This window comes from Fusarium subglutinans (assembly GCF_013396075.1).
Source record: "Fusarium subglutinans strain NRRL 66333 chromosome Unknown NRRL66333_c0000031, whole genome shotgun sequence".
Taxonomy (NCBI): Eukaryota; Fungi; Ascomycota; class Sordariomycetes; order Hypocreales; family Nectriaceae; genus Fusarium; species Fusarium subglutinans.
This window is the reverse complement of record NW_023502094.1, coordinates 1-27,305: the sequence shown is the minus strand read 5'-3', so window position 1 is coordinate 27,305 and position 27,305 is coordinate 1. Positions and strand designations below refer to the sequence as shown.

The window sequence follows — 27,305 nt, the reverse complement described above, 5'->3', positions numbered from 1 at the left end:
GAGGACATCTAGGGTAGGTAATCTGATTCATTGTGGTATCCTATTAACCGTCCAACTGGAGCAACCATTCCTTCTCATGACCCTTGTACAGTACTTTATGCCCGGCTTCAGGCCCCTCCTTGCTCACGGGCATGGTTGTGTGATGCCTTGTGACCATTTCGACAGCTCAAGGTTGGTGGATTGTGGCCCTGTTTAATGTAATGCGTCTGGTTTCTGTCTCTGTCTCTGTCTCTGTCTCTGTCCTTCTACTTGACCGGCATCATCGGGCCCACGGAGACGGAGATAATGGTAAAAGCCTGCAGATACCGTAGCTAGGTAGGTAGTCTGGTGCTCAGACCTACAGTTACAGTCACATTTCTCGATCTTGATCAGAGTTCCGTGATTGCCAAGACACTTCGGTATGAATCATCTGTAGTCATCGAGGTCCATGAGGAAAGGTTCCGTGAAAAGTTCCCGTTCGGCTAGCACAGACTAACTACCTACCAAGCACGCACATGTCGTAAGGCGTACATAGTATAGAGCATAATACGCTGTCATTGTGTTATATGGAGTACAGTACACTTCTTTGTCAGCCCTAAACGAATATTTGACTATACTAGACGTCATATCCAGCCTTATCGTTTACACTGCACAGACGTAAAGACTTTCTAAGTCAAGAGCTGAGGAGCAAGTGTGCGGAATTGTCGGCGTAGTTAGGTTGAAGTTGTGTGGAGATGCTGGACCGGGATTATACCCCAAGGAACACACACATCAGAGAGGTAGAAGCCCGCTGTATCCAATCAATGACGCCGTAGCTTGACTTTACTTTACAGCGCGGGATGAGGTAACTAGTGCCAAAGATGTCGGCATTAATAAAGCTCTCCATGATGCATGATAATGCCTGTAATAAAGACGAAAGCTCTCATGTGGACTTCGGCATTTTGTTCGACATCAGTCTGTGCTTTGATATCGGCGATGAAGGCCTAACTAAGCAGGTCAGTTTTGAGTAATACTGGATGAGAAGCCACAGTTAGGACGCGTAGAGCTTATGACGGGATATTCGTAATTCGCTTGTAAGCCAGTGAGTGAGTGTTATCGGGTCCGGCTCGAGGTGCCCGTAACCAAACGTGGTCAAGGGTTGCGATGCTTGCATGACAGCAAGCTATGGTACACACCCACACACACACGTACAAGTTCTTGTGATCAGTGACTACTAATGTAGTGATCTCTATACTCGGTGAGAATAGGAATGGAAGAGGAGAGGAGAGGAGGATCCATTCATGCATGGACCGTGATATCTATCCACTTCATCTCCGCCGAAATGCCTTGACGGTCTTCCAGAAGATGCCTTTTCCAAAGTTTCCGTGCCGATCGATCGATCGATCACGTTGACCATGGACGGATTAAAAACGTAACTGTTCGGAACCAACAGATCCCCAAAGCAAGTACAGTACAGCACATGGGGCCCTGTATGTAATGTAATGTACAGTGACCTCTGTGGTGGGTGTACTGAAGCTGTATAGATGCCACCCCCCCACCGGCCGGCCCCATTTTGAGGATCCCCCACTATCCATCCATATGCTTACCGCATTTATCTTTTTTGTTTTTTTTTGTTTTCCTATTCAGAGGTAAAGATACAACTTCCCATGATGAAGCAATTCGGAAGCTTCGGATGGTCAACAGCTGCGTATCCTCTCTTGGCTCTCGTCGCTTCGTCTCCGACTGACCAAGAGATTCCAATGCCTCAGCTCATGACCTGTTTTCGGCCGCTCGGGCCCGATAGCAACAATAGAAGATCTTGGGTTTGTTTTAAAACAATGCCATGTCATGATTTCTTGAAACGCTCTTCGTTTTGACGTCTACTTGATCGCATGATTATAAATGTCCTCCCGCTTGTGTCTTTCTGGCTGTAAACAAGTATAATTACTGCTTGCGATCTCTTCTCGCCCAGTTGCATTGTCTGGTTTAGTCTTGTTTCGTTCCATCTCTCTATTGTTTTCTCTCCCTCTGAGGACAAACCTCTCTGGGCATACGTTGCCAATATGGCTTATACAAAAACTATATCGCGCGCATCCGGCGCATTGCTTTTGGCGCTTCTACCCGCCGTAATTGCGCATGGTGGTGGTGCTGAAAGCATGGACATGGGCCATGATGGCAACGCAACGACACAACCCCCCAACGGCGAGGACTATCCCGATACATACTTTGCGCATACTGAACACACTGGAGTCATATACACACATATTGCATTAATGGTTCTTTCTTGGGTATTTATTCTACCAATTGGTAAGTTTTCATCGTGTTAAGCTTTATGCGTCGACTAACACCACCCCCCTCAGCCGTCATGTTCTCACTGGCAAACTCTCGCTTTACACTACCGGCGCAATTTATTTTCCTAGCTACAAATGCTCTTGGAGTCCTCGCCGGCGTGATATATAACGCGCAGACCCCAGACTTGTATCCAAACAATGCGCACCACAAGATTGGCTGGATTGTTACCTCGGTCGTTTGCGCCCAGGTCCTTGTAAGCGCCGTTGGCTGTATCGCGGGAGCTTTAAGGGGCAAGGGAAAGGCGTTGAGTAATGAGAGACATGCTTTTCTGCCTGTCGCGACGCGAGAGGCCGACTACTCTTCGCACCATGGCTACCACAATGACAGCCCCTACCGAATGTCCAGCGACAGTGGACGAGGAACCGAATCGAACACGCCCTCGCTTCGAAGCGACTCGGCATCCACTCTCAATGGCATGGAGTCGCCTGTCAACAACCCCAGGAAGGAGTACGAGGACGATGATGTTGACCTGGAGGAATTGTCACTAGCCTCTCCTGAACCTCAGGGAACCTTTGCTCGCCACGCCTCCAAGATCGCTGCTTCGCGAGTATGGAAGTATTTGAATCTCGGCCGTTGCATAGTCGATCGCATTATCCTTCCTTCCGGCTTCATCGCGCTTGCGACTGGTGTTGCCACCTTTGGTCGTTTCTTTGTAAGTTGCTAGCAGATGCCTTGGCTGCGACACTTGACTGACAAATCTTCTCAGGAGGGAGGCGGAATCTTCAATGGATTGGCGCATTGGATCAAGGGCGGTGTTTTCTTCTGGTTAGGTATCTTCACCCTCGGCCGCTGGACTGGCAGCTTTGGAGAGCTTGGCTGGGCATGGAATGTCCCACCAAAGAAGGACTCCCAGAAGTGGCGTCCTTCTGCTGAGTTTGTCGAGAGCTCCTTGATCTTCTTCTATGGTGCTACCAATATCTTCATGGAGCACCTCGGCGGTTGGGGAGGAGACTGGACCGCCCAGGACATGGAGCACATCTCCATCACAGTTCTGTTCATTGGAGGAGGCTTGGTAAGTGCCTTGATATGCCCCAGTCGATTTTTCCAGACAAAAAAACTGACTTGTTTCTTTAGTGCGGTATGCTCATCGAGTCGACACGTATTCGCCATCTCCTCAACACAACTGTGGACGAAGCTCAACCCAAGAGCCCTTACACGGTTGAAGAAGAAAACGAACCTGAAGCTCCCGACACATATGAGTTCTCGCTCAACCCCATACCAGCTTTGGTCATCCTGCTGCTTGGACTCATGATGAGCTCCCACACACAGCATACCATGATGTCTAGCATGGTTCATAAGCAATGGGGTGACCTCCTTCTAGGGGCTTCCCTTGCTCGAGGTTTGACCTACCTCATCATGTATCTGAAGCCACCCAAGTCCATTCTCCCATCACGACCCCCCACGGAACTCTTAGCTGCTTTCGGATTGACCGCTGGAGGTATCATCTTTATGGCTAGTGTACGTCCAGGGCGCCTGAAAACGATCCAAAACGCTAACTTGAGGTAGAGCACTGATACTGTCGACGGAATGATCCACTACCATCTTGACGCCATGTTCATGTACACTGTCACCATGGGTGTGGTCGCCCTCCTGATGGCTTGGGTCGTTATCGTCCTCGCGATCAAGGGGTGGGCTGTCCGACTCGAACGACTCCGTAATTCGAATTAGGCCGTACATATACACATACTGATGGAGGAATGACAGATTGCCGTGATTCGGCCCGGGTAGAAGACTGGCGTATATATAGATTGATTGTAATGCGCGGTTGATGTAGTGTAGACTCTGATTTGAGATACCCCTATGTAATAACGGCTGCTAAATGACATAATTCCTGAATTTGACTTATCCCCTTTTCACTGAGCTGACAACATGCCGTGGCGTATTTGAGTGCAGTGTCAAGCATTCTTGGTGTCAATAAAACCGCTTCCTCTCTGCAAAGGAAAAAAAAAGCCATCCTTGTGGTTTGACATCTTGTCTCGTAGGAAGTGGTGAATAATTGCTCTCACGAGTCCACTTATTGCAAAGGAGCGGATCTGAAATGCTGCCGTGCGTCCACGTAGTAGGTAGACTGAAAAAAATCCGGACTGCGTATATACAGTCTGCTCATGCATCCCCGTCCTTGGCCTTTGGTGCAGCGACCACTCTCTTCTGGTCCTCAGCAGAGAAAAGACCCGCACCCTGTTGCAGGGCATGAACAAGGAATGGAATGGAATCGGCCTTGAAGTCCTCTGCGTTGCGAACTTTGTCAAGGTCCTCTGAGAGCTCTTGTGTTGTGCGTTGAAGATAGTAGGAGGTAAACTCCGGAGAGGGCTGGTTGGCAGGCTTGGAAGACATTTTGGTGTATGTGATAGGGAGGAGTCGGATTTATTTGATTTGACCCAGGTAGTCCTTGTGGTGTTGGCTGTTGGGTTTGCGACTCTCAAGAGGTTCACGTTCCTGGACCAGAAAGACTAAAACTTTAGCTAGCAGGTCATTAACAGTGCGAAGAAAAGATTATATATGTCATGAGCACTGTGTCTACCTGTCATGACTTCAACATGATAGAAGCCAAGATACAGAGTAACTCGAAGCATGTAGATAAATGTGCCACTTCTTCCAGTTGATCGAATAGAATAACTCGAGGTGGATACGGTTCCTGGTACAGTAGGTCGATAAGTCGCGAACTCGTGGTATGGTCGATGGATCTCACGTCGCAATGCGCGGAGCAAATTGGTAAAAAACCCAGTGCGCTCTTGAATACTTATAGTATTTTATATTCTATCAGTGTTCATCTAATATCACTCTACAGTAAGCCTGTCTATCTAAACAGGTCTGCCATGAAACTCCATAAAACAGATCATGACCTTCCAATATCGCTAATCCACAATAATGCCCCGAATGCCTCGTGAACATGAATCATTAAAGACACAAAGCTGATAACTTAGTGAGAAATGTACTGGAACACAGCGGAAACCTCGGACTCTCCACATTCTTGCCTCAAGAGCAAGTCCTGAATTGGCTTCAGTCCCTCGTTGACAAAATGATTCCATGTGCTGGTATCACCATACAGCATGGCCGGCGCCTTGATATACTGCTTGCCATCAGGCTTACACCGCTTGCACTTGAACGTCTCATGAGTGTCGCTCTTGGTATCTGGCCGGTACTGGAAAAGCTCACGGAGACTGTCGAGCGAGAAATGACGTTCAACATCTTCCGCCGAGTCCACAACGCAAGAAGATAAACTCTGTTTGTGAGACTGGCGCTGAAAGATCTTCTCCTCGATAGTGCCCGTTGCGATGAAGCGGTACACGAAACAGTCCTTCTTTTGTCCATCGCGCCACACTCGAGCAAGCGCCTGTTGATCAGCAGCCGGGTTCCAATCGGGGTCGAATAGCACCAGGCGGTTCGCGCCGATAAGGTTGATACCGCATCCGCCAGCCTTACTGCTGAGTAGAAAGACGAATTCGTCACCTTCAGGGTCGTTGAACCGATCAACAAGCTTCTGACGCTTGTTGACGTTCATGGTTCCGTCGAGTCGCAAACATCCATACTGACGAGAGCGGCACATTCGTTCAAAAAGATCCAGTGTCGAAGTATAGTTGCTAATCAACACAATCTTGTCGTTTGTATCTTGGCGGATACGAGCCAGCATGCGATCCAACACTGCCATTTTGCCTGAATACCATGACTTGATCTCGCGATCTCGACCACGGGATTCCTTGGGTACATAGTCGTCCGGGAAGCACTGCTCTGAGCCCGGCAGATCATCCGCCATGTTCAAAAGATCAGGATGGTTACAGAGCTTCTTGAGAATGTTGATGGCTTTCAAAGGCTGACTTCCCTTGCCTCTCAGGAGAGCCTGAATGTCAGGACTCTTGATGAAGTAGTTGTAGAGGTCAAACTGGAAGGGTGCAAGATTACAGAACACAACGTGCTCGTACTTGACAGGCAAGTACTTGGAAAGAATGTCGTTTGTACGGCGAATCAGAAACTTGTTAACAACATTGAGCAATGCAGCGGTGCACTCATCGCCCTTTTTTCGATCTTCCTCTGACGCGTCAGCATCTCGGCCGCGGAGAATTGGGATCTCGTAGCGTTTGCGAAACTCCAGTCGTGTGCCGAGCAGGTCGGGATTTGCAAAACTTGTGAGCGAGAAATACTCCGTGAGATCATTCTGGATAGGTGTGCCTGTGAGAATGACACGCCGCGAAACATTGAGACTGTTGAGGGCGTTGAAGGTATTGCTGTCGCTATTCTTGAGACGATGTCCCTCATCACAGAAAAGCAGGCCAATCTTTGTGTGCTTCAGCTCCTCCACGTTCAATCGTAAAGTTTCATAGGAAACAATGATGACTGGCCTGGTGACGGCCCGTCCGCTAGCAATTGCCCACTGTCGAAGTTGACGTGTCAGTTCTTCTTTAGACGCCTTTCCATCGATGGCGAATGGGTTGATGGCATTAGGACCAAGCCACTTCACCAACTCGTTGGCCCAATTCTTGACCAAGCTGGCAGGACAGACAACGATTGCTTTCTGAATTGTCGGTTTCCCAGCATCAGGGGATTGCTTGAGTAGTGTCCACATCAGAGAGATGCACTGAAGAGTCTTTCCCAGACCCATTTCGTCAGCCATAATGCAGCCATTGGCCTTGTCATCAATCAGGCCAGTAACACATCGATACATAAATTTGACACCTTCGACCTGATGGGGACGAAGGATCTTGGCCAGCTTCGGGTCAATTACGACTGGAACGCGAGGGTGTTCGCCGTCCACCTTCTTCTTGATTCCGAGAATCTCAGCAAGACTCTTATGTACGAGTGGAGCGTCGAGTTTCCCGTCCGCAGCCTCCGTCTTGGCGGGCTCAATTGCCTTGGGGACATCTCTTGGTTTGTCGTCGACAGTCGGATCATGAAGAACAATTGCGAATTCGCCACTGGGGTCATGTAGAGGCTTTGCAATGAAGACTGCACCTTGCCGTAGACCCAGTGTAGGAGGGGCACGATTGGGATTGTATGCAGCGCTGTCCTTGTTCTTCAATGGTACAGAAAAGGCCTTGCGGAAAACGAGGCCTTTATCTTTGGCCTGGAAAACGGGGAAACGGTTGATGTCTCGAGTGGCGAGCGCAAGCCTGTCGTCGTTGGAGTATGGTTTGTCATTATCTGCTTCGCCATCGGCACCACCATAATCGACTTTTCTTCGCTTGCGGGACGGTCGATCAACAGCCGGGCTTCTTCCAGCGACGCCAGGGCATTTGAATGGCTTGTGAAGACGGTCAATTGAAGAGGGCGTTGGCATCCGCTTGCCCAGAATTTTGTCCTTGCTAGCAAGTGGCGTCGCGACGAGAGGGGACCTAAATTGAGTATTAGAGCTTGCAACACCGCGCCAAAGTGTCCTGTTACTCACGCTGCTCCCATCTTGAATATCTTCTCGTTTCAAAGACTTATCGGACGATTGTTCCAAGTATGAAAGAATTCTTGCCACCCCAGCGAGAATCAATGGAGGGTAAATACCTAGGCAAGCGCGATGTTGGTGACTCGACGCGACAGCAGGCAGCAACACGCTATCACGTGAATCGCCACTAGCTTTCTACCTTACCTTAGACTGTAAGAAAGCTACTAGCCATCGGCCATCCCTAGCAAAGACCCCGAAACCACCGAAATCCCGGGCTCAAAAAACTCAAAGCCTCCACTAGGTAGCTTAGGTACATAAAATTGGATCCATCGGGAATCGGTCCAAGAATCGAGTTTGTCGTTCGGTTCATTCATGGGACCGGAACGACTGGCAAGGAATACATCTTCTCCTTTTCTCCTTTTTCCTATATAGATACAACTCGCTCGGTCAAAACCCAGCCCAAGATGATAACTGAAAGCCCATTTGCTGCAACGTCGTCAGGGTAGGCCACCGCTGATCATCTGGTCCTGGATCACTAACACATGCCTTCAAGCGTCAATCTGTCCAAGTCCGATCAAAGCCGATCGGCTGGTGGAGATCCTTTTGCCAACCATCAATCCTCTGGACCGACTCCTCTTCAAGTAGCAATTGCTCGGCATCGCACTGGAATTTTGACTGCAACTGTTGCTGGACACTTCGCGCATTGGCAATATCTTACGCGGTTTCGTCGAATTAATGTGCAGGCTACTGCGAATCGCGCTCCTCTTGCACGGCTCGGCTTGGCCTGGGGCCTCGTATACCTCGGCGTCTTGAGCACTATCACTGTGGCTCAGCGCAAAGTGTCAAGATATACTGACAATCTCCTGTCCCCTATAGAGTCTACAAAATTTGTCTCATAATGTCGGCTGATTTCTGGGCTGGCTATCTCAGTGGAGCTGTTGGAATTATCATCGGAAATCCTCTTGATGTGATCAAAGTTCGACTTCAAGCGCAATACACCAGTCCAGTGACGAACCCGCCTGTTTGTTCGATCCCTACAGGAACAACAGCAGCGGCTGCAGCCACCAACCAGGGTGCATCTTTCAGCACGCGGTACCTTGGATCTTACGCCTCCCTAGTGACAGGAACTGCAGCACCAATTCTCGGTTACGGTGCGCTGAACGCCTTACTCTTTGTTTCATATAATCGAACAGAGGCGGCATTGAATGGCGTATTCTCAACATCTGGAAACTTGTGGAATACTTGGCTTGCTGGCGCGGTGGGCGGTCTTGCAACCTGGGTCGTCAGCACTCCCACCGAACTGATCAAGTGCAGGGCGCAGTTGGCATCCTCTCCAATCTCAAGCTGGGCTATCACTAAGGATATCTGGAAAAACGAAGGTACCCGAGGTCTTTACTTCGGCGGAACTGTGACTGCCATCCGGGATAGCGTTGGCTATGGCTTTTACTTCTGGTCCTACGAGCTGACTACCCGTTGGCTGGCCGCGGAACAGGGCGAAGAAACCTCTTTGCAACATGAGGCCGCCAAGGTTCTCCTCTGCGGAGGTCTAGCTGGAGTCGTAACTTGGGCGAGCATATTTCCACTCGATGTTGTCAAGACTAGAGTTCAAGCTCAAACTCTTGGCGGACAAGCAGAAACAACACCCCTTCTGCGACCAAATTTAGCATCACAAACCAAACGGGCTGGCGCAATACAGGTCGCACGTGAGGCGTACCGGGAGGGAGGCTCTCGTGTATTCTTTAGAGGGTTGACTATCTGCAGCGTACGAGCTTTCATAGTGAATGCTGTTCAGTGGGCGGTTTACGAATGGGTCATGTTCGAACTGGGACATGGACGGAAGAAGAGAGTGGCCAACGAGCCTAGGGTAGAGTTGGCCCAAACATGATGCCTGAGGTCTACAATGACATCCGGATTACCTGCTATAGTTAAGCAAATGGATTTCGGCTTAACTTTCAGTTACATTAATTCTCTAGGAAGGATAAAATAAACAAGGAAAAGCTGCTATGAAAATATCTAACAAGAGCTTTACCTTGACCCCTTTGCATAATGACTGCATATCAGACCACTTACCTCAAAAGTTTACCATCTGAGGTTGTTTCTGCCTCCTATGATTGCCCTGAACTCAGTCAACGTTCATTTCACTTTTATGATTATCTTCTTTGGTCCCAGTCCAAGGCCCAGAATCAGTTACTTTGATCATGTTGTTGGCTCCAAATTAATAATCACTAGACGAGAGCTATTGTATCAGAACTAGACCACGGTTTTCGTCATTTAAAAGGCCAATGAAGTCTTCCTTACACCCAAATCAAAAAGGTATCTGAATGACGTCAAAATCTTTGTTAACGCCATCATATGTACATTCACCAAAGACATCTTCTGAGCGCCTGAAAACATATGACATGGTAAGTCTCCCATTCATTAGACCTGAGTATCCTCTGGGGTGGGGCTCTTTGACTCGCAAACCAACAACTATTTCGCCATAGCGGGAAACCATGTATGTTCCTCATTAAACCATTTTGACGCCGTCACAAGTCAATGTATCGGGGTACTTGTCATACTTCTCAGCAGTGGTAAAGGTCGCATCCAGGGGAAACTATATGTGAAGTTCATCCGATCTCGTGGTCAAAGACCGCCGTAGTACCCCATAACTCGACAGCGGACTCGGATAGTCGCTCAAAGGCGACACAATATCTGCAAGGCTCGATCGAGGTGACACAGGTTGGAAAGAAGTATTTGGGGAGACAAATGACGCGAGTTGCTCTTCCTGGAGAGATAGATGCCGTTGTCGGCTACGCTGATATCGCTGCTGCTCCTGTTCGCGGGGACTATGTTGTAGCTGATGCTGATATTTAAAATCCTTCTGCTGTTGCTCTTCTTCACGCGAGACAGCCCATCCTACCGAGCTTTGTTGATGGTCTGGGTGAAAGCTGGACCTTGGAACAGCTGTAGGCACCATGACTGTTGTGCCATCAAGATGGACGAGACGTGGTCCTTGATACCACCACTGGTCTTCAAACCCGTTATCCACCGTCATCAGTGCTGAAGCTAAGGACTGTATATCTTTGGCCTTGCTTCGTGCTCGATCGTCCACTTGCACAGGCTGGACATACCGTGACGGCTCTCCTGGGAACTCGGGTCCCCATGTTGCTCGGAGGCTGGCCTCACGCGAGCGAGTGCGATTCTCTCCCCTTTCGTTGCTGTCATCATCTCCATTGCTATCATTGAATTCCATGGGGAAACTCCAGCCGTCCCATGGCATGTCGCCCTCGCCAAGTCGGAACTGATTCGGAGTTGCAGGCAAAGCTTTCCAAACTTGGGGCTCGCCTCCTGAATTGTTGGAGGTCACATCCCAGGGACTGCTGTTCAAAGGAGGGGGTGCCGACCTTCCACGCTCGTGAGAACTTCTTTCTGCGGATCTTGAGCTTAGTCGCAGCTCTTCGGGGTGGATTTCTCGCTGTGGTTGTTGTTGCGCTGGGGCAGCTGGTGCATAGTACTCTTTGATGTGGTGTTTTGCTTGTTGGGGACGATATGGTTGATATGTGGGCTCATGGGCCATGCCAACCGACACGGGATCTCTGCTGTAGATATTGGGAGGTGGGTTTCTGATGGGGTGAGTGAACTGTTGCTGCGGGTGCTGGGCTTGGGCCGGCATTTGTTGGTGAGTGACCTGGTACTGTGCTGGAGCGTTGAGATAGTTGGTATTTGTTGGAGGTATTTGGCGAGGAAATTGGTTGGCTCGGTCGCGCATGCTCTTTGATACATAAGTAATGTGTCGGTCCTTGGACATGATTTTGGGCAGTGGGACGCCCATTTCCAGATGAACGTAAATGCCTGGTTGTTCCCCCATGATGGCAACTGGCGGGAGATGGCGGCTGAAAGACAGGTACTGTTCGTGACGTTACGTCGAACTAGCAACAGATTCACCAGGGGTTAATGTGATGGATCGAATGCAGTGGATTCAGAAAGATTTGGCGGGCGAAATCGTTAGTGGTGAGATAGTGACTCTATGGCAGGCGTCAGATCATAACAATTGTGCTAACAGACGCGGTGCCCGGCTTGGGTGGACAACAGCCAGCAGTGATTTGAGAATCTGGCAAAAGTAAGGGAGGAGAGAGAGAGAGAGAGAGAAGTCGTCAAGATCCGTGAGCTGGACGGATGGATAAGTATATGGAGTTGCTTGCTCTAGGAGGAGGCTTAGAACTCTTCTCCGCCTATGGCCTTTAGCGTGCCCGGTCAGAAAAAGACCGAGGTTCCTTAATCTGAGGTGAGTGAGGTAAGGAGCAAAAGAGGCGAAGCCCTTGTGTTGTAGGTAGTGATACAGCGCAGCCCGGAGCTGTTGTCTAAGGTACCTAGTGAATGTGCAGTTTGTCAAGGGATAGAATGATAGATTCAGCTACAGAGGTCCCAAGTTAGTATTAGGCCCAGGCTGGTCCTTGATTACCACCTGACCCGGAAGAGCTCTGGTGAGCTGAGCTGAAAGATGGCTATGACCGCTTCTAGCTATCGGCCGCCGTCTGATATGGGGCCCGCACGGCGCCCGTGGATGGATGTTGTGAGACAAGGATGATGAGGATCTGTTTCTTGGCGTTTGTCACGACAGGATATCGATGCACTGACGTATGCACTAATTAGTTATTGTGACTCTTTAGATGTTCATGCTCAGCACATAAAGAATCACCACTCAGAGAGAACAAGGCCAAAGACAAACAATTCGTGTCAGACCAAAAGAGTTCAACTACCAAGGAACAAACAACCGGGTACAAGATGTTGCCCGAAACGAGCTGTTAGCACCTCACTAAGCGGATTCGCTTCTCATTTGCCCCAGAGGCCAAGCCAAGGGACCCCCGCAATCCCACGCTAAAAACTGATTGAGGCTTGTAAAAGTGACCGCAAGGTGTGGCAAAGATACGTATTGGAATCCCAAAACGAGGCACGTCCTCGTTAGAACGTGTTTATTTTTGGCTCATGCAAACCTAACTAGGTAAGTAGCGAAATCGATATGCGAAAAAGTAAATTGCAACTACGGATATAATGCCTTTGACGGCTTTTGCAGCATCAGCAACATGGAAACAGGCTTGCGGAGTCTCTTGAATGACAAATTTAGGATCGCCAGGATCAACGTACAGGGTCAACCGAACCCACTCTCTGTGTCGGTTCGGGCCCTTAAGTTTCTAGAAACATTCTTGGAAGCCCCCTGCAACCACTGACTGCATCACAAGTATGAGATGATATACGGATACCGCGCGGTGATATGTGAAAACTAACACATACTGTGACGTAGGTATATATGGAAATTTACATTTACAAAAACAAATACGTTTGGCACGGCATGTGTGCACTTTCTTTTCTGCTCAGCCAATCTTTATCGAATTCACAATTCTGGGGTTGAGAAGGCTGTGTTCTCCTTTTCCGATCCTTCGTCGATGAAGGATCACATGGATTGTCTCAATTAAATAAAACCGCCGAATGGGCCATGCCATTTCATCATTCCTTCTCGTCAATTTGCCTTGATCTGATTCGTTCGCCCGCATCAAATACCAATTTAGATGCACCTAAGGTATAAGAGGATTATGAGCATAGGTATTTGATCCATTTTGCAATTTGCATCGACATTGAGCTCATTTACTAGGGCAACAACCCAAACATCATGACCCGTGCCTGTCGTTTTGATTCTTCGTCCCGATCGATCCGTGCATCGTTTCGGTGTTCTGTTCCAGGTAGGTATGCTAGGGGAGGAAAGAAAACACAGGATCTTGACCCTAAGCAATAAAAATATTTAGGTAAACCTAGCCTAAGCTTAGGGGGGCTCTTTACTAAATTAATTTTGATATCCTGTATCAAGGTCTGGTGTTTTCTTGCTTCTTAAGGGTATGTACTAATGCTGTATCAATTCAATGTTGACCAAGCCTGTTCTTGTGACAAGCTACACTACTGGGGCTCAAAGAGAAAAGGCTTGCGGTAAAATAAAGGTTTTTTCTAGGTAGGTATGTACTCCGTATTAGCTCTGATCTCTCAGCTCTACAGTTCACATAAAAAGCGCTAATTACTATAGATACCTAAATATAAGGGAGGAAAGAAAACTTATGACCTCGATTCTAGATAATAAAAGGATTTAGGTAATATAGCCTAAGCTTAGGATAACTTTTACTAAGTTTATTTTTAATACCTTACCTGTATTAAGGCCTGTTATTTTCTTGCCCTGAGGCCAATATTCGCTGAGCATCTCTCACCGAGTACAAGTTCCTAGGTCCATGATTTCTTGCAGGCTTTGACAGATCTTCCCCGGTACACATGGGACCCGACGGGAGGTGAGCCTAATGGCAAACATGTACTGAAGGCAAGGCAGCCGCATTTCAATGAACAACACGACGAATACGGGCAATGCGAGATAAGTCATACGGAATTGAAGTGCCTTGCCCACTGAGAAAGGGTCAGAAAGATGTGTTGGGATTGGGTGGCTTGCTCCATGACCCGCCAACTAGGAAATCGTATTCATCGCATTCGTCCACGATTGGGCAATTACTCGCACCACGGGGCTGAAGAGTGATGGTATCGGGTGAAGCTGCAATGGAATTACATATGGACCTATGATGATCACAGGGGCCTTGCTATTGATATTATCGTCATGGCTGAGTATATAAGTCGGAGTGTTTCTCTTGTTTCTCTCTTTACTCCTTGAGAATGTAGTCTCGATGTGAAGAAAACCACGGTGGGAGGACTCATAACACTTATACACACTTGTTACTGTTACACCACCATGTCTGACGGGAAATACGGTACGGCATCCCTTTTCATACTTGACAACCGTTAAAATCGCTGAGGGTTGACCACATATTAGTTGATGGGAGCTACTGGTTCTATGCGCCCAACAAAGGTGCCGCCATTTTCTTCTGCCTCGCTTTCTGTTGCACAGGATGCTTCCACATATGGCAGTGCCTGTGAGTCTCTAGTCCAATCCAACATAGGATGTATGGAAGAGTTATAATACTCATGGTAGCTGATCATATTTTGCAGACTGTATAAGTGTTGGAAGTTGACACCTCTGTTCTCGTTCTGCTCTCTTCTCTTTACTACGGGCTTCGCACTTCGGGTATATGGAGCTTTCCATTATGAAAATCTCGACATTTTCATTGCAAGTGTCTGTATCACTTATGCAGCTCCGTAGGTTACCCAGGACTCAAGACTTCATCGTGGTGCAGCATGTTGACCGTCCAATGACCTCTCTAGACCGCTACTAGAACTTCAGAACTATCGCATTCTCGGTCGAATCCTATACTACGTCCCGCACAACTCACCCATCCACCCCGGGCGTGTCCTGACAACCTTTGGTTTTATTTCAGGCATCGTTGAGGCTCTAAATGGGTGGGGTGCTTCATACTCGGCGAATCAATCCTTGACCGACAGTGAGATTGAGATAGGTCATGCCCTGATCAAGACCTCATTGCTCTTACAGGTTTTTGTAGCAATACTGTTTATTACTCTGGCTGCTACGTTTCACCGTCGATGTGTTGTCGCTGGTACCACGAATGAGCAGCTCAACAAGCCACTATGGACTTTGTATATCAGCATGACCCTGATTCTCGCGCGAATCATTTATCGCATTGTGGAGTACTTCAATGTTGCGGAACTCAGGTACGGTCCAGGCTTTGATCCAGCAACAATTAGTCCTGTCGTGAGATACGAGTGGTTCTTCTATGTGTTTGAGGCAGCTCTTATGCTTTGCAACCTTATCATGTTCAACGTACGGCATCCCCGACGATACCTTCCCAGAAACAACAAGATTTATCTCTCTCCAGACGGAGTTACGGAGATGGAGGGCCCTGGATACAAGGACCCGAGGAGGTTGTGGCAAACCCTTATCGATCCTTTCGATATTCAGGGGTTGGTAACTGGTCGTGGCCGGGAAACTGACAAGTTCTGGGAAACGGCTGGGGGCCTCGGGCGGCCAACAGACTCGACCAATACTGCAGGATTCAAGACTGAAACTGTTTAGTAGGTCTCTCTAGGGCTGCTAGGAGAGGAAAGAAAACTCAGGACATTGATCCTAAGTAGTAAAAATATTTAGGTAATTCAGGATATCGTTTGGCAAGTTTATTTATAACACCTTATATTTGGGTATAAGTTATCCTGTCTCCTAAGGGGCTAGTTTAGAGGATATAGATGGTCGCAATGCATTAGAGAATTGCTTTTTGACTAGGATTCAGGATGGTTAACAGGGTGCCAAGGAAGTGAATATAGTAGAGTAGAGTATCATCATGTTTATGAAATAAAGCTATAGTGTACAATTAAATGTTGGATAAATGCCAAAGTGACTCGCTCATACCAACTCCTGAGCCCAACTGTATAGTTTGAAGAAATGTTTAATAAAACTCCATCCATATATTGAACCCTACAGTGAACGCCGGCTGGTCCTATCCCATGCGCCCAACCAAAACGTCCCGCTACACCACAATATGCCACTGCGTCTTATTCATAGAAACGTTCTCAATACGGACCTTTCAGCATCATTCAGCATAAGCATAGCACGTACTAAGCACATCACTCTTAATCGATCAATCAACACCCCAGCTTCGGCTATCGTCAGAGGACGAGGGTCGCCTGCGCATCTCATCCTCTGCTGTCATATCTTGAGCATTGCTGCGGTGTCTGCTATGCCAATGCTCTCGCTTCCCTTGTTTATGACCGCGATCATGCCGATCATGTTCATCATCACTCCAGTCGCTGAATTCTCCCTCAGAGTAATCCCACTGCACCGGTATTTCTTCGCCATCCTCTCCATACCCATACACGAGACCTCGCCATTGTCCAGAAGCAATCTTAGCTGCCACCTTGAGGATTAGCCGGATGAGAGAGCTGGGAGGACCCAAGATCATCTCGTAGGTCTTGGCAATGATAGCCATTGGAAGGTTCTTAACCGTCTCCAACTTACTCCTGTATGGTCTCCGTTCCATGGTTGAAGCAGGTGTGAAGAGGTTGGCTGCTGGTGGCAGAGGTGATAGGGCGCGTCGCCTTACAGAGATACTACCGGTCGTCGCTCTATGGCGTGGAACGAATGGCCGCTGTGGTGTGGTCGTAGTTGTTGTCGACGGGATGGCGTCAAGTTTGGGGAAGGCATCATTTTTGAGCTCTCTCACTGAATCCGCATCCGACGATGAGCTTTCGTCGGATGTTTTGCTATCGTCATCAGAGTCGGACTCCCATGCGCATGGCATGGGAGAACTCCCCCTGCTATGTGATGATTTATTTCTTTTGCCGGCTGACAGTCTATTTGCCTCGTACGGGTCATTATTTGCCTCCATAGAAGATTCTGCTTGGGAAGTAGGAGGCGAGGGATGCTGTGGAGCTCCAGACGAATGCCATGACTCAACACTATGGAAAGATTCCTCGCTATCTCTACGTAGTAATCGCGGTTGTTGAGCATTGACCTTTTGCTGTGGCGACTGGGAGGCCTTCACATCCCCTTTATTCTTTTTCTGGGGAGAAGAGGTGGTATCTGCAGTACGGCCAGTCGGCTTTCTTGTTGTTTCCGACACACTTCTTGAGAGAGGCTCCCTTGAAGTGGAAGCTGACGGTGTAGACTCATCAAGTGTTGACATCGTATGTGGTGGCATCGTGGCAGATCTTGTTGTGAAATTCCCAGTTCGTCGTCGTAGTCTGGCCTTCATATTGCCACCTCGATTTCCGGAGCCTTCGTGAAGTTGATATACGGAGGAATCATCTTCCGTGGGGCTGGAAGAGAGTACAGATGACCTATCGTGAGACTCTAGCATATCTGGAGAGCCTTGTTCACTTGGACGTTCGGGGACAGCCTCCAAGGGCCCAGTGCCGGCATTCCCTGTACCTAACGGTTGCAGAGGGTCAAGGTTCATTCCATATTCCTCATAAAGAGATATGTTGGAAGGCACAACGCTAGAAGCCGCGCTTTCGGGTCTGGTCGGTATCGGGCTAGTTGGTATATCTCTGGGATGTCTAGGAATTAATAGAGTAGGTGTAGAAGCTCTCCCAACAAAGGAAGACCTTCGTGAGTCCGTAGAGGATGCTGGTGTTGCCTCCTCAGAAGGAGTCATAGGTTGTGCGCGCGGCGTCCAGGGCAGGATTGTGACGGGAACCTGCTCTGGCAAATCGACAGTAAAGGTGCGCTTGAAAGGGCATTCCGTCTTTTCGAATTGCAGAATTTTGTCCAACACTTCTCTCAGTTCTTCCGCTCGCTGCTGATCTTCGGGGTCATCGACCGGAAGCTCTATTCTCCAGTAGTTCGGTCGCCGTATTTGTAGGACAAACCTACTATTGACCTCGTCTATACACCAGCACTGGCTTTTCCGTAGAATTGGTTGCAGTGCAGAACCGCAGCTCAAGAAGGCTACCGATCTTGGGGCTCGATATATGCGAAAGGGTCCTATGTACTTTACTTAGCAACTAGCGGTGCATACACAGGTATTCGTTTATCAACTCACCTACAGCGATGGTTCTCTCGAGCTGTGAGGACCATGATAAAGAACTTGGTGGATCAACATTGCTCAAGGCCGGCCCTCCAGGACTCCTCGCATAGGCTCGACCAGTGGCCGTAAAGGAAATTATCTTGACATTTGGATGACTGTAGAGTGTTTCGACAAGATCTGAGTCGGGGGTTTCTGGTTCCATGGGACCTCGTGTAGGCATCGGGGCGGTTGATACTCGTCTGGGCCCTCGAGCCGCCAAATCGTCGCCCGAATCGTCCATGATAAGGATGTGACGTCGCGGCACTTTGTTCTTTTTTTGATAGCGCAAATATTTGTTCGACCTGGCTACATCTCAAATATCTCGAAGAGACAAACAGGGAAGATCGTTCATGGCTGCGCGCCCGCCGCGGATGTTGGTTGAGTTGTGGTTGTCGCGCCGGGTCGTGACGAGTTGATGGATCGCAGTCGAGTCCCCTGACCAACCAACGCCTCAGTGGAAGGGAGCCCGAGACTACCTACGCAGGGTAGGTACCTAGTTGGAGGTATAGAGGGGAAACAGAAGCTCAAAGGGGGGAGAACAACGAATAGGGGGAGGGGAGGGACTCTTGGGTGTTGGCTATCTTTATCGTTATCGAACAACCCGAGTGTAGGTAGGTAGGAAGGTCTCTTCTTTTCTGTTTTGTTCGTTCCCTCGACTTCCGATCCGAGGTGCTGAGGCGACGGCGGAAGGAGTATGGCCCAGCCATCTACTACCTATAAGCTACTAACCCACCTCCTAGGTAAGATACCTAGCCTAGAGGAGGAAAGAATACTCAGGACCTTAATCCTAAATGACAAAAACATTTAGGTAACTTAAGGAAAAGTTTAGGTTAACTTTACCAATTTTAGGATATCTTTAGCTGAGTTTATTTTTGATACCCTACCTCTAGGTCTGAGTTTTCTTGCCCCTGGAGGCTAGCTAAGGTACTGCGCTGTACCTAGGTAAATTTACAGGGGAGTTTAGAAGGGTGTGGCCTTAGTCATCCGCATACATTCCTAGGCCCGCTGATGATCCTGTTGTCCCGCTCCTCGATCCATTGATTGAGCTAGAGCTGTTCAGTAAACTCGGGGCTTTGCTGTACACAGCGAGTCCAAGCCCCATTGCCACTCAAGTTTTGTAAAACGCTTGGTGTAAGAGATTTGAATCGTCATACGATAAGGATATGCTCATAACTAAGATTTATCGTCCGATGAACTCAACGCTCCGTGCAAGAAGAACGTTGACGCGTTGAACTTGGCTGTCCCTTTATGATACATTCCTTTGTTTTCCCACCAAGGTACGAAGGTAAGATGGATGAGCTGGACCTTGCATAAATAGCTGCGAACGCCACTTAGGTGCAGTTGTCCTACCCTAGCCAGCCATAAAGAGATGGCGGAGCAATCACAACTGGTTTAAGTGGAGGTTGGGGGACACAGTAAACCGAGGCTCCAGGTTATGAGCACTTGTCTCGGTCAAGAGAATTCTCTTCAGAAATATGGGAAAGTTGCTGTGTCGTGTAATTTCGAGAGGATTGCGGCTCTTTCAAAGACAATCTTTAAAGATCAGTGTTTGTCTTGTAGTTCTCACATACCTTCCTATCATATGTCATTCTTGCTTCCTTGTGGATACACCAGCCTCACCTATAGCTGGGCCAAGAGCTACCTAGATAACTAACTCAGCCGCCAATGTGGCGTAAGCTCCAACTGTGTACACAATACTTACGTCACCTTACAGTCTCACCATTCCAAGGTTCCCAACTCATGTTCCTGAATATCACTATTACTTTCATTTATTAACCAAAACCTAAGACCGCCAAATTATCAACAGTCTCAAAAAGACACTTCACTCTCTTCAGAGGGGTAGGCAAAGATTCCGTGCCTGATACAGTGTATTCACTAAAGTTCAGCCCGTCGACACAAGCTCAACTTGAGCTCTGGGCGCCTACCGCTTGGACTCCCTCATACCCTTCAGCTTCCCATACCTAGCTTCAGCTCTCAAGATGTCGTCTAACGAAAAGGCTCAACTTGATAAAGACAAGCTGAAGGAGAAGCTTGAGGAAAAATTCGATCTCTCTCACTTCGATCCCAATACCGTATTACGTGGCGCTCAGCTCACTCTGGTGGGAGGTCAGTTACATCCACCATATGGCATCATGCCTTTTGCCCATCACTAACCAGTAATATAGCTCATCGAGCGTTGCAGAATCCGGCACTTTTCACAACCGATCACTATCGTCAGGCTGCCATTGCAGTGGTGGCAGGTCTTGCTATTAGACTAATCGTCACCATACCCGTGAGTTTCATTACCAGCATGAGCAGAAGAGCAACCTTGCTGACCGCACGATCAGATCGTCGGGATCAAGGTTTTGTTATGGCTCGTTTCATTCTTTGTATCTCTTGATGCCGTCACATGGGACGACACTCTCGTTGGTGGGCTTGACTTTGTCGCAGAATATGTCCTCCAAGTCCCCTTCTTCCTCATGGCCCTAATGCGTTATGTTGTACCGACTCTCGATAACCTGTAAGTTCAAAACAAAATGTCACGAAACACTTGAAAGTATCTCATCTCCTTCAAATAGCTTCATGCAGTCCCTGCAATGGGTTGATATGACCTATGTTCAAAAGCACAGGGGTGATAAGCCTTCGGAGCTTCGGGATATGTACTATCCCAACCTCAAGATGTACCGTCCCTCCGATGGAAGCACGCACTCTGAAAGTACCGCTCAGGCTGTTTCCATGTTTCTCTACCGCTTCCTTCGCAAAGGTGGTATTTCTTTAGCAGTTTTCGCACTCTCATACACACCTTACATTGGTCGATTTGTCCTGCCCGCGGCCAGTTTTTACACCTTCAACAATGCCGTGGGCTTGGGACCTGCTTCGATCATCTTCGGTACGGGAATTTTCCTCCCTCGAAGGTACCTGGTAATCTTTCTCCAGAGCTACTTCTCTTCCAGAAGTTTGATGCGAGAGTTACTTGAGCCATACTTCGCTCGTGTTCACTTTACAAAGGATCAAAAGCGAAATTGGTTCCGCAGCCGCGAGGGAGTTCTGTTTGGTTTCGGTCTGGGATTCTACATCCTTGTCAGAATCCCTCTGGTGGGCGTTCTCGTCTATGGCATTGCCGAAGCATCCACCGCATACCTGATCACCAAGATCACTGACCCACCGCCCCCCCCTCAGCAGATGAAGGAGTTTGCCGACGAACAGCAGAATTGGTCTAATAAACATGAGTTCTTGAACCTTTCACTGGCCAACATTGACTCAGTACATAAACCTGAGCTGTCTCAAAAGGCCAATTGAATGGCAAAGGCGTCGCGTTCGATACGCCTGAACGGAAAGCAGCTACCCTGCTCAGCATGGCCCTTTATTATCAGAAGCGATTACCAACCCGTAGTTTTCTGGTTATGCTTTCATTCAAAAACAAAGCCATATCACAAAGCCTCCTTGCCCAGCAGAGCAACGAAGCGACATGAGAGTTTCCCTGTACTCTATGTCCCAGCATGATGGGATAATCGATATGCCAGGCAAAAGGTTGGAAAGGAAGTGTTTGGGAAGCGATACCAGCCGTTACCAAGTTTTACATGGAGGTTTCAGTGAACAACGCCATTCTCTCATGGCATTTGTACCAATAGCTAGCCATGTCAAGACACCCCCTTTTGCTGCATCTCAGTACCAATCTGATCTCAGTTCACTGTGAAGATCATCAGCAGCGTGCAATTGTTGCAAAGCGATGTCTCGTTTCAGTGTTCGAAGCGCTAAGTGTGTTCAAAATCTCAACAAACTACTTGAAATGCCTAGAAGGACGAAGAGCACCGAAGGCCTCATTTTTCGGTCAGTTCCTTCTCACCAGTCCGGAATAATGGAGAACCTCTCATGAGCAGTATCTGCACTATGCTGCCTCATAACCTTGTCGCCTTGGCCGATGAAATCACATCCAGGCGTGTCACACTTCCGGAGCACGTTGTCACCTTCGTCTTGGATTTCACTCAGAGCCACGTGTCCTGTGAGTTCTGCATGCTTCTGTCCCTCACGCTGGCCGCTTCCTATCCAGTTACATCCCGGTACGTCACATCGTAGAAGTAGTCCTTCCGTATCAGTGTAATAGTGCGCCTTGTTGAGCTTCTCGACGAGCTCTCTGGTCTTTTCGAGTATCTCGTCGTCATCAGTCGGCCAAACAGTTCGATCCATCTCAGGAGGGTAAGTAGGCGAGTCATGTGGGTAGTCAGACAGGCTAAAGGCAACTCGGTCATAGTGAATTCCTGAATAGACAAGAATACAGCGATCTCTCTTGTCCTCTCCGAAGTTGATTAGGTTTTGGGCCTGTAATCTTCAATGTTAGTTGTGGAGCGGTGCAGCATAATATTTCGACTAACCTGGACATCAAACGTGCAGATCTGGATATCGAAGATGGAAGACAAGATGCTCAGTTCAATCCCGCCTCCCCACCGATCAGGGTTTTGAATACTGCGGCAATATTGGCTGGGAGGACTACCGAGGACAGCTTCTGAGTAATCTTCGGGATGTTCAACGATGTAGTCAGCCATCATCCTTCTCAGCCGTTGAGCGGGAATCTGATCTTGCAGGGCACCACCAAAAGCTGTGAATAAACAGCTGTTATCGCTAGGCATCACCCTTAGAACTACATGCCGTTAATAACGATAGTCTTTGGAGGCCAACAAAAGGTTACCACTTACGTAGAGTTCCACCCTGTTCTGGCCACGGAACGTTGACATCCTCTGGGCTCTCATTCCGCTTTGCCGCTCGAGATGTCATTGCTTGACGGGTAGTGCCAGTTTGAAGCGGCGCAGTAGGTGCGGGAGGTGGTACGTCCTCGGGTACGATAGTGAGTGTCTCACCGTGAAGACCAAGAGATCGAGCAATTTGATCACTTTGGCTAGCTTCGAGAGTCTTCATAGCCATGGGAGGGCCATACTTTATGCCAAAAGTGGTAATTCCCGTCTTGGCTCGCAGTTCATCAAATAGCAACTTAACAGTGGCATCATCGGGTATCTCGAGGATACCGGTACCGGCTGGACCTTTATAACGAGCTCGCATGACGGTGATTATGTGTAAGATTCAGTATAAGATTACAATCTCCCGGGTTTTCTTGTGACGGATATGGGCGATTAATGTGTTTGGGTGACAGTAGCTTGAGCTTGAGGTGAGTGAGGGAGGAGGGGCTGGTTTACTCTAAGGCGAGGAATTGGAAGGAAGCAATAGGAAAGCGAGTCACTAAGTCCCTTTTAAGCAGGGTTTGGAACCACAAGAAGAGAATGCTATAAGCTTGAGTAACAGGTATACAAGTCCGGTATATGAATCACAGAAACAATACCTTAGTAGGTAAGGCTAGATCAAACCTGTCTGACTGAATCAATCACCTGGATGAAAGCTGGCACCATGGAACATCACAACCATGTGTCAAGTGACAGCCGATTGGGACCCGCTTTGGGAAATGCACAGCCACTCTAGCCAATTACAGTGCGAGAAGTCGCGCGCGCAAATGCACGCGCTGTCCAGGGCAATCAAGCTCAGGAATAGTATACAGGTACTCTTTGATTACCTACAGCTTCCTCCCGCTGCCGTGATTTCGCAGTACAACCCGCCTCCTCAACTGAATGCCGCAATATAGATCAACTTGACAAACGCGAATAGTACGCGCCGTTAAAGCCTCGATTTCCCGCATTGCGACCGCACCTTGTGGTCTCACGAGCCTGTCATGTCCAGCCGGAGGGCGAACGCGCCAGAGGTGCGCGAGTCCATAGAAGCGAAGACTGCCTCCGTGGATATCGATATGAAGGATACACCGGACGATGATATCGATGCTGAAGGTGACCCTGACGTAGATATGGACGCAGAAGGTGACGAAGATGCCGAAGGTGAAGAGGACGCAGAAGGTGAGGTGGACGATGAAGGCCGTCCCGATATGTATCGCTTGATTCATAATCTCTCGACCTATCTGTGCAGCGTTCAGGATGAGTATGCTCCCCCCCCTAGTGTAAGAGAGGATTAGGTGATTCTGACAGATTTATAGTGGTGAGCAGCTTGCTGCTGGCTTCCAGCGCATCCCGAATAGAAGGACGCTGCCCGATTATTTCGAAATCATCGCCGAACCCATTGCTTTCAGTACCATCCGAGTAGGTACCATGCGGTCTTGGCAACTGGTATATGGATCATTGACCAAAAACGATAGGGCAAAACCCAGAAGAAACAATACGGCTCATTTGCCGAGTTCGTCAAGGATGTTGCGCAAATCTGTCACAACGCTCAAGTTTACAACCGACCCTCCGCTCCTATTTTCGGTGCCGCAGTTCGTCTTCGAGAAATTCTTGTCCAAGAACTCAAGAAGCTTGTAGAAAAGGGCCACATCGATGCCAATAATGCACAATTGCCAGATCTGGGCGAATTACCACCCGCAGAAGAGTCTCCACCCGCAGAGGAGGACGAGGAAGACGAGGAAGACGACGACGACGACGATGAAGAAGAAGATGAGGATGAGGATGAGGATGACGATTCAGATGATGAAAGCGGACGACGCAGGGGACGAAGACGACGTGGCGCTGGTCGAAGAGATCAGGACAAAGATTACGAAGATGATTCGCACAAACGAAGGGGTCGCCCTCCTAGTGTTCTGACACCGAACGAAGCCCGCATCGCTTCACTATTGAAGGGATTGAGAAAGCCCAAGGACGCTGCAGGAAATCTACTTGTTCATCCTTTCGAGAAGCTACCGGACAAAGCAGCTGTACCAGATTACTATACAACGATACCAAACCCCATCGCTCTCGACAATATCAAGAAAAAGGCCAAGCGGAAGAAGTATCAAAGCATCGACCATGTTCTTCAGGACCTCAATCTCATGTTTGAGAATGCCAAGCGGTATAATGAGGATGACAGCGAAGTGTACAAGGCCGCGGTTGAGCTGCAGAAAGAGGCTGTCTTTTTAGCTGAACAGGAAAAGGCCAAACCTGATGATGATTTCCGAGATGAAGACGGCAAGTTACCGCTGGCAGAGATCCAACATAACGGGCAGGCCTGGAAAGTCGGTACGTACATATAGAGATACCGCTATGCAATGTGCCTCCAGTGTTGTCACGCGGCTAACATGAATATAGGTGATTGGGTTCACATTAGAAACCCCAATGATCTAGCCAAGCCCACCGTGGCGCAAATCTATCGAACTTGGCAAGACCGTGCTGGTCAAAGATGGATCAATGCCTGCTGGTACTACCGACCAGAACAGACTGTGCATCGATATGAGAAGCATTTCTTCGAGCATGAAGTCGTCAAGACAGGTCAATATCGGGATCATCAAATCGAAGAGGTTTTGGATCGGTGCTTTGTCATGTTCGTGACCCGATTCAATAAAGGGCGACCTCGAGGATTTCCTCTGGACAAGGAGATTTATGTGTGTGAATCACGCTACAACGAGGAGAAGTTCACATTCAACAAGATCAAGACGTGGGCAAGCTGTGTCCCAGATGAGGTACGCGACAAGGACTATGAAATGGACCTCTTTGATGTGCCTCGGCGCATGAAGAAGATTCCCAGCCCTATTAAGCACTTGCTCCGCGAGGATGCAAAGGAGACAGATGAACTCCCCAAGCCAACATGGGGAAGCCCAAATGCTCCGCCTATTGTTGGAGCGGTACATCGCCGTAAACGAGAGGCCAATGTAAGTGAAATGCATCTGCTCTTTCGTTTCTTCTTTCCTGCCAGTGCCATGCCATGCCATGCCATGACTCGGCTGGCTGTCGCTCTATTCGTTATCAGCAAACATACGCCCTGCATGATCCCTGCCCGCCAACGCCTTTCTTTCCCCTTCCCAGCTTCGACTCGATGCCTGCTTCTTGGTCGTGCTTCATGCATGCCTCAGGCCTTCTTTCGTCTCACTTTATTGTCGCACGCGTCTAACCATAACTTTCTAGGAATCACCACCGCCAGTGCCTACCCCTCCGCCACAAGCCATGTCGGCGGTCCCACTACCTGATGCTGGCGCTGATTCTGGCCGGCGCGCTTCAATGTTGTCAGTGCCTGGTGGCATTCCTAGCGATCATTCCGGGAGACATCCTTCAATATCCTATCCTGGAGGTCCTTCGCCTTCGCCCGTCCCATACAATGCTCACATGACACCTCACTTTCAGCCGGTCACTCCTGGCGCCCAACCAGCACAAGTTCAACAGACTCCAGTACCTATTCCACATCAACCCCACCTGGGTGCCCAGCCTCAAGTGTCTGTGCGGCCTGTGCAATATCAACACCAACCTCAACATTCGCAGGCAGGATATGCACAAGGATTCGCCCCTAACTATGGGCAACCGGTTCCTCCTATGCCTCAGCAAACACCTATGCCAAACCACATGACCCAGGCATACAACCAAGTGCAGGCCACTCCAGTTGCTCGCAGTCCTATGCCGGCTGCGCCAGGGATGCCTATGCAGGGTGGCAATGTGTATAACCCACCTAGACCACCAGAGGTCTACGCACTTCCCGACAATATGAATGATGCGATGCCAAAGGAGTTGCGGGAGTCATTTCAACATGACAGTTCTGGTCGAGTTCTCTTCTTCACTGCTCCTCCTCTCGACAGACCCCACAAAGGCATATCCCACGAAAGTGCTGGTTTAGGACACAGCGCGAAATATCTGGCTGGGAGGAAAGAATGGTTGGCCGACCGGGAGAGGAAGAGAAAAGAGCGCGACGGGCAGATCGGGAGTAACTCAAACAAGAAACTCGAAAGGGATGCAGCAGATGCGCGCCAAGCGAAGACAGAGATTGTTGCGCAGGCCAGTGATGCTATGGCTAAGTGGTTGGAGCAATACAACGAGAATACCCAGAAGTGGAAAGACAAGGCAGGGCTTGAAGGTTGGCGTGAGGTCAAGCCATCCAACGAAGAAAATAGCACTGTTTGAGACGAGTGAGCAGCAGTTGGGAAGCAAACATGAATTCAAGGCGCCCCGGTATCCTATTCAAGATTAAGAGGGCAAAACTAAGTTACTATACAAACTTATAAAATTAAGTAGCGCCTATAGGTAAAAGCTAATATATAGGCCTGTAGTTTCCAACTATATAAAGTTATTACTAATTTATAAACCTAACCTTTATTATTTTTCTTTTTAAATTTCTTTATAACTTATAATTATTTTAATTTTTTATAATTATTATAACTTAAG

The 27,305-nt window shown here is 48.6% G+C and overlaps 10 protein-coding genes across 10 annotated transcripts; 5 read left to right on the top strand and 5 right to left on the bottom strand.

The window, feature by feature from the left end:
• Positions 1 to 2,021: 2,021 nt before the first annotated feature.
• FSUBG_3622 (YTP1) lies at positions 2,022 to 3,978 on the top strand (the record flags this gene model as incomplete). The annotated part of the gene is made up of 5 exons (XM_036681523.1): positions 2,022 to 2,265; positions 2,319 to 2,962; positions 3,017 to 3,322; positions 3,385 to 3,768; positions 3,817 to 3,978. The coding sequence occupies 5 exons, from the start codon at positions 2,022 to 2,024 to the stop codon at positions 3,976 to 3,978; spliced, it is 1,740 nt and encodes a 579-aa protein (XP_036540737.1).
• A 435-nt stretch (positions 3,979 to 4,413) lies between these two features.
• FSUBG_3621 (uncharacterized protein) lies at positions 4,414 to 4,644 on the bottom strand (the record flags this gene model as incomplete). The annotated part of the gene is made up of 1 exon (XM_036681522.1): positions 4,414 to 4,644. One exon carries the CDS (start codon positions 4,642 to 4,644, stop codon positions 4,414 to 4,416), a length of 231 nt encoding a protein of 76 aa, XP_036540736.1.
• A 586-nt stretch (positions 4,645 to 5,230) lies between these two features.
• On the bottom strand, positions 5,231 to 7,701 carry FSUBG_3620 (DNA repair rhp54; the record flags this gene model as incomplete). Its single annotated transcript, XM_036681521.1, has 2 exons — positions 5,231 to 7,637; positions 7,691 to 7,701. 2 exons carry the CDS (start codon positions 7,699 to 7,701, stop codon positions 5,231 to 5,233), a joined length of 2,418 nt encoding a protein of 805 aa, XP_036540735.1.
• An 875-nt stretch (positions 7,702 to 8,576) lies between these two features.
• Positions 8,577 to 9,563, top strand: FSUBG_3619 (mitochondrial carnitine acylcarnitine carrier CACL; the record flags this gene model as incomplete). The annotated part of the gene is made up of 1 exon (XM_036681519.1): positions 8,577 to 9,563. The coding sequence occupies one exon, from the start codon at positions 8,577 to 8,579 to the stop codon at positions 9,561 to 9,563; it is 987 nt and encodes a 328-aa protein (XP_036540734.1).
• Positions 9,564 to 10,184: 621 nt separating this feature from the next.
• FSUBG_3618 (uncharacterized protein) lies at positions 10,185 to 11,525 on the bottom strand (the record flags this gene model as incomplete). Its single annotated transcript, XM_036681518.1, has 2 exons — positions 10,185 to 10,271; positions 10,320 to 11,525. 2 exons carry the CDS (start codon positions 11,523 to 11,525, stop codon positions 10,185 to 10,187), a joined length of 1,293 nt encoding a protein of 430 aa, XP_036540733.1.
• Positions 11,526 to 14,787: 3,262 nt separating this feature from the next.
• On the top strand, positions 14,788 to 15,671 carry FSUBG_3617 (Rtm1p; the record flags this gene model as incomplete). Its single annotated transcript, XM_036681517.1, has 2 exons — positions 14,788 to 14,839; positions 14,917 to 15,671. The coding sequence occupies 2 exons, from the start codon at positions 14,788 to 14,790 to the stop codon at positions 15,669 to 15,671; spliced, it is 807 nt and encodes a 268-aa protein (XP_036540732.1).
• A 559-nt stretch (positions 15,672 to 16,230) lies between these two features.
• FSUBG_3616 (uncharacterized protein) lies at positions 16,231 to 18,397 on the bottom strand (the record flags this gene model as incomplete). The annotated part of the gene is made up of 5 exons (XM_036681516.1): positions 16,231 to 16,903; positions 16,958 to 17,647; positions 17,696 to 17,918; positions 17,964 to 18,074; positions 18,133 to 18,397. 5 exons carry the CDS (start codon positions 18,395 to 18,397, stop codon positions 16,231 to 16,233), a joined length of 1,962 nt encoding a protein of 653 aa, XP_036540731.1.
• A 1,738-nt stretch (positions 18,398 to 20,135) lies between these two features.
• Positions 20,136 to 21,435, top strand: FSUBG_3615 (uncharacterized protein; the record flags this gene model as incomplete). Its single annotated transcript, XM_036681515.1, has 4 exons — positions 20,136 to 20,262; positions 20,322 to 20,428; positions 20,484 to 20,656; positions 20,715 to 21,435. 4 exons carry the CDS (start codon positions 20,136 to 20,138, stop codon positions 21,433 to 21,435), a joined length of 1,128 nt encoding a protein of 375 aa, XP_036540730.1.
• Positions 21,436 to 21,916: 481 nt separating this feature from the next.
• FSUBG_3614 (OTU-like cysteine protease) lies at positions 21,917 to 23,190 on the bottom strand (the record flags this gene model as incomplete). Its single annotated transcript, XM_036681514.1, has 4 exons — positions 21,917 to 21,929; positions 21,983 to 22,455; positions 22,509 to 22,732; positions 22,830 to 23,190. The coding sequence occupies 4 exons, from the start codon at positions 23,188 to 23,190 to the stop codon at positions 21,917 to 21,919; spliced, it is 1,071 nt and encodes a 356-aa protein (XP_036540729.1).
• Positions 23,191 to 23,851: 661 nt separating this feature from the next.
• On the top strand, positions 23,852 to 27,044 carry FSUBG_3613 (chromatin structure-remodeling complex subunit RSC1; the record flags this gene model as incomplete). The annotated part of the gene is made up of 5 exons (XM_036681513.1): positions 23,852 to 24,111; positions 24,167 to 24,269; positions 24,326 to 25,178; positions 25,248 to 25,807; positions 26,061 to 27,044. The coding sequence occupies 5 exons, from the start codon at positions 23,852 to 23,854 to the stop codon at positions 27,042 to 27,044; spliced, it is 2,760 nt and encodes a 919-aa protein (XP_036540728.1).
• Between the last annotated feature and the right edge of the window lie 261 nt (positions 27,045 to 27,305).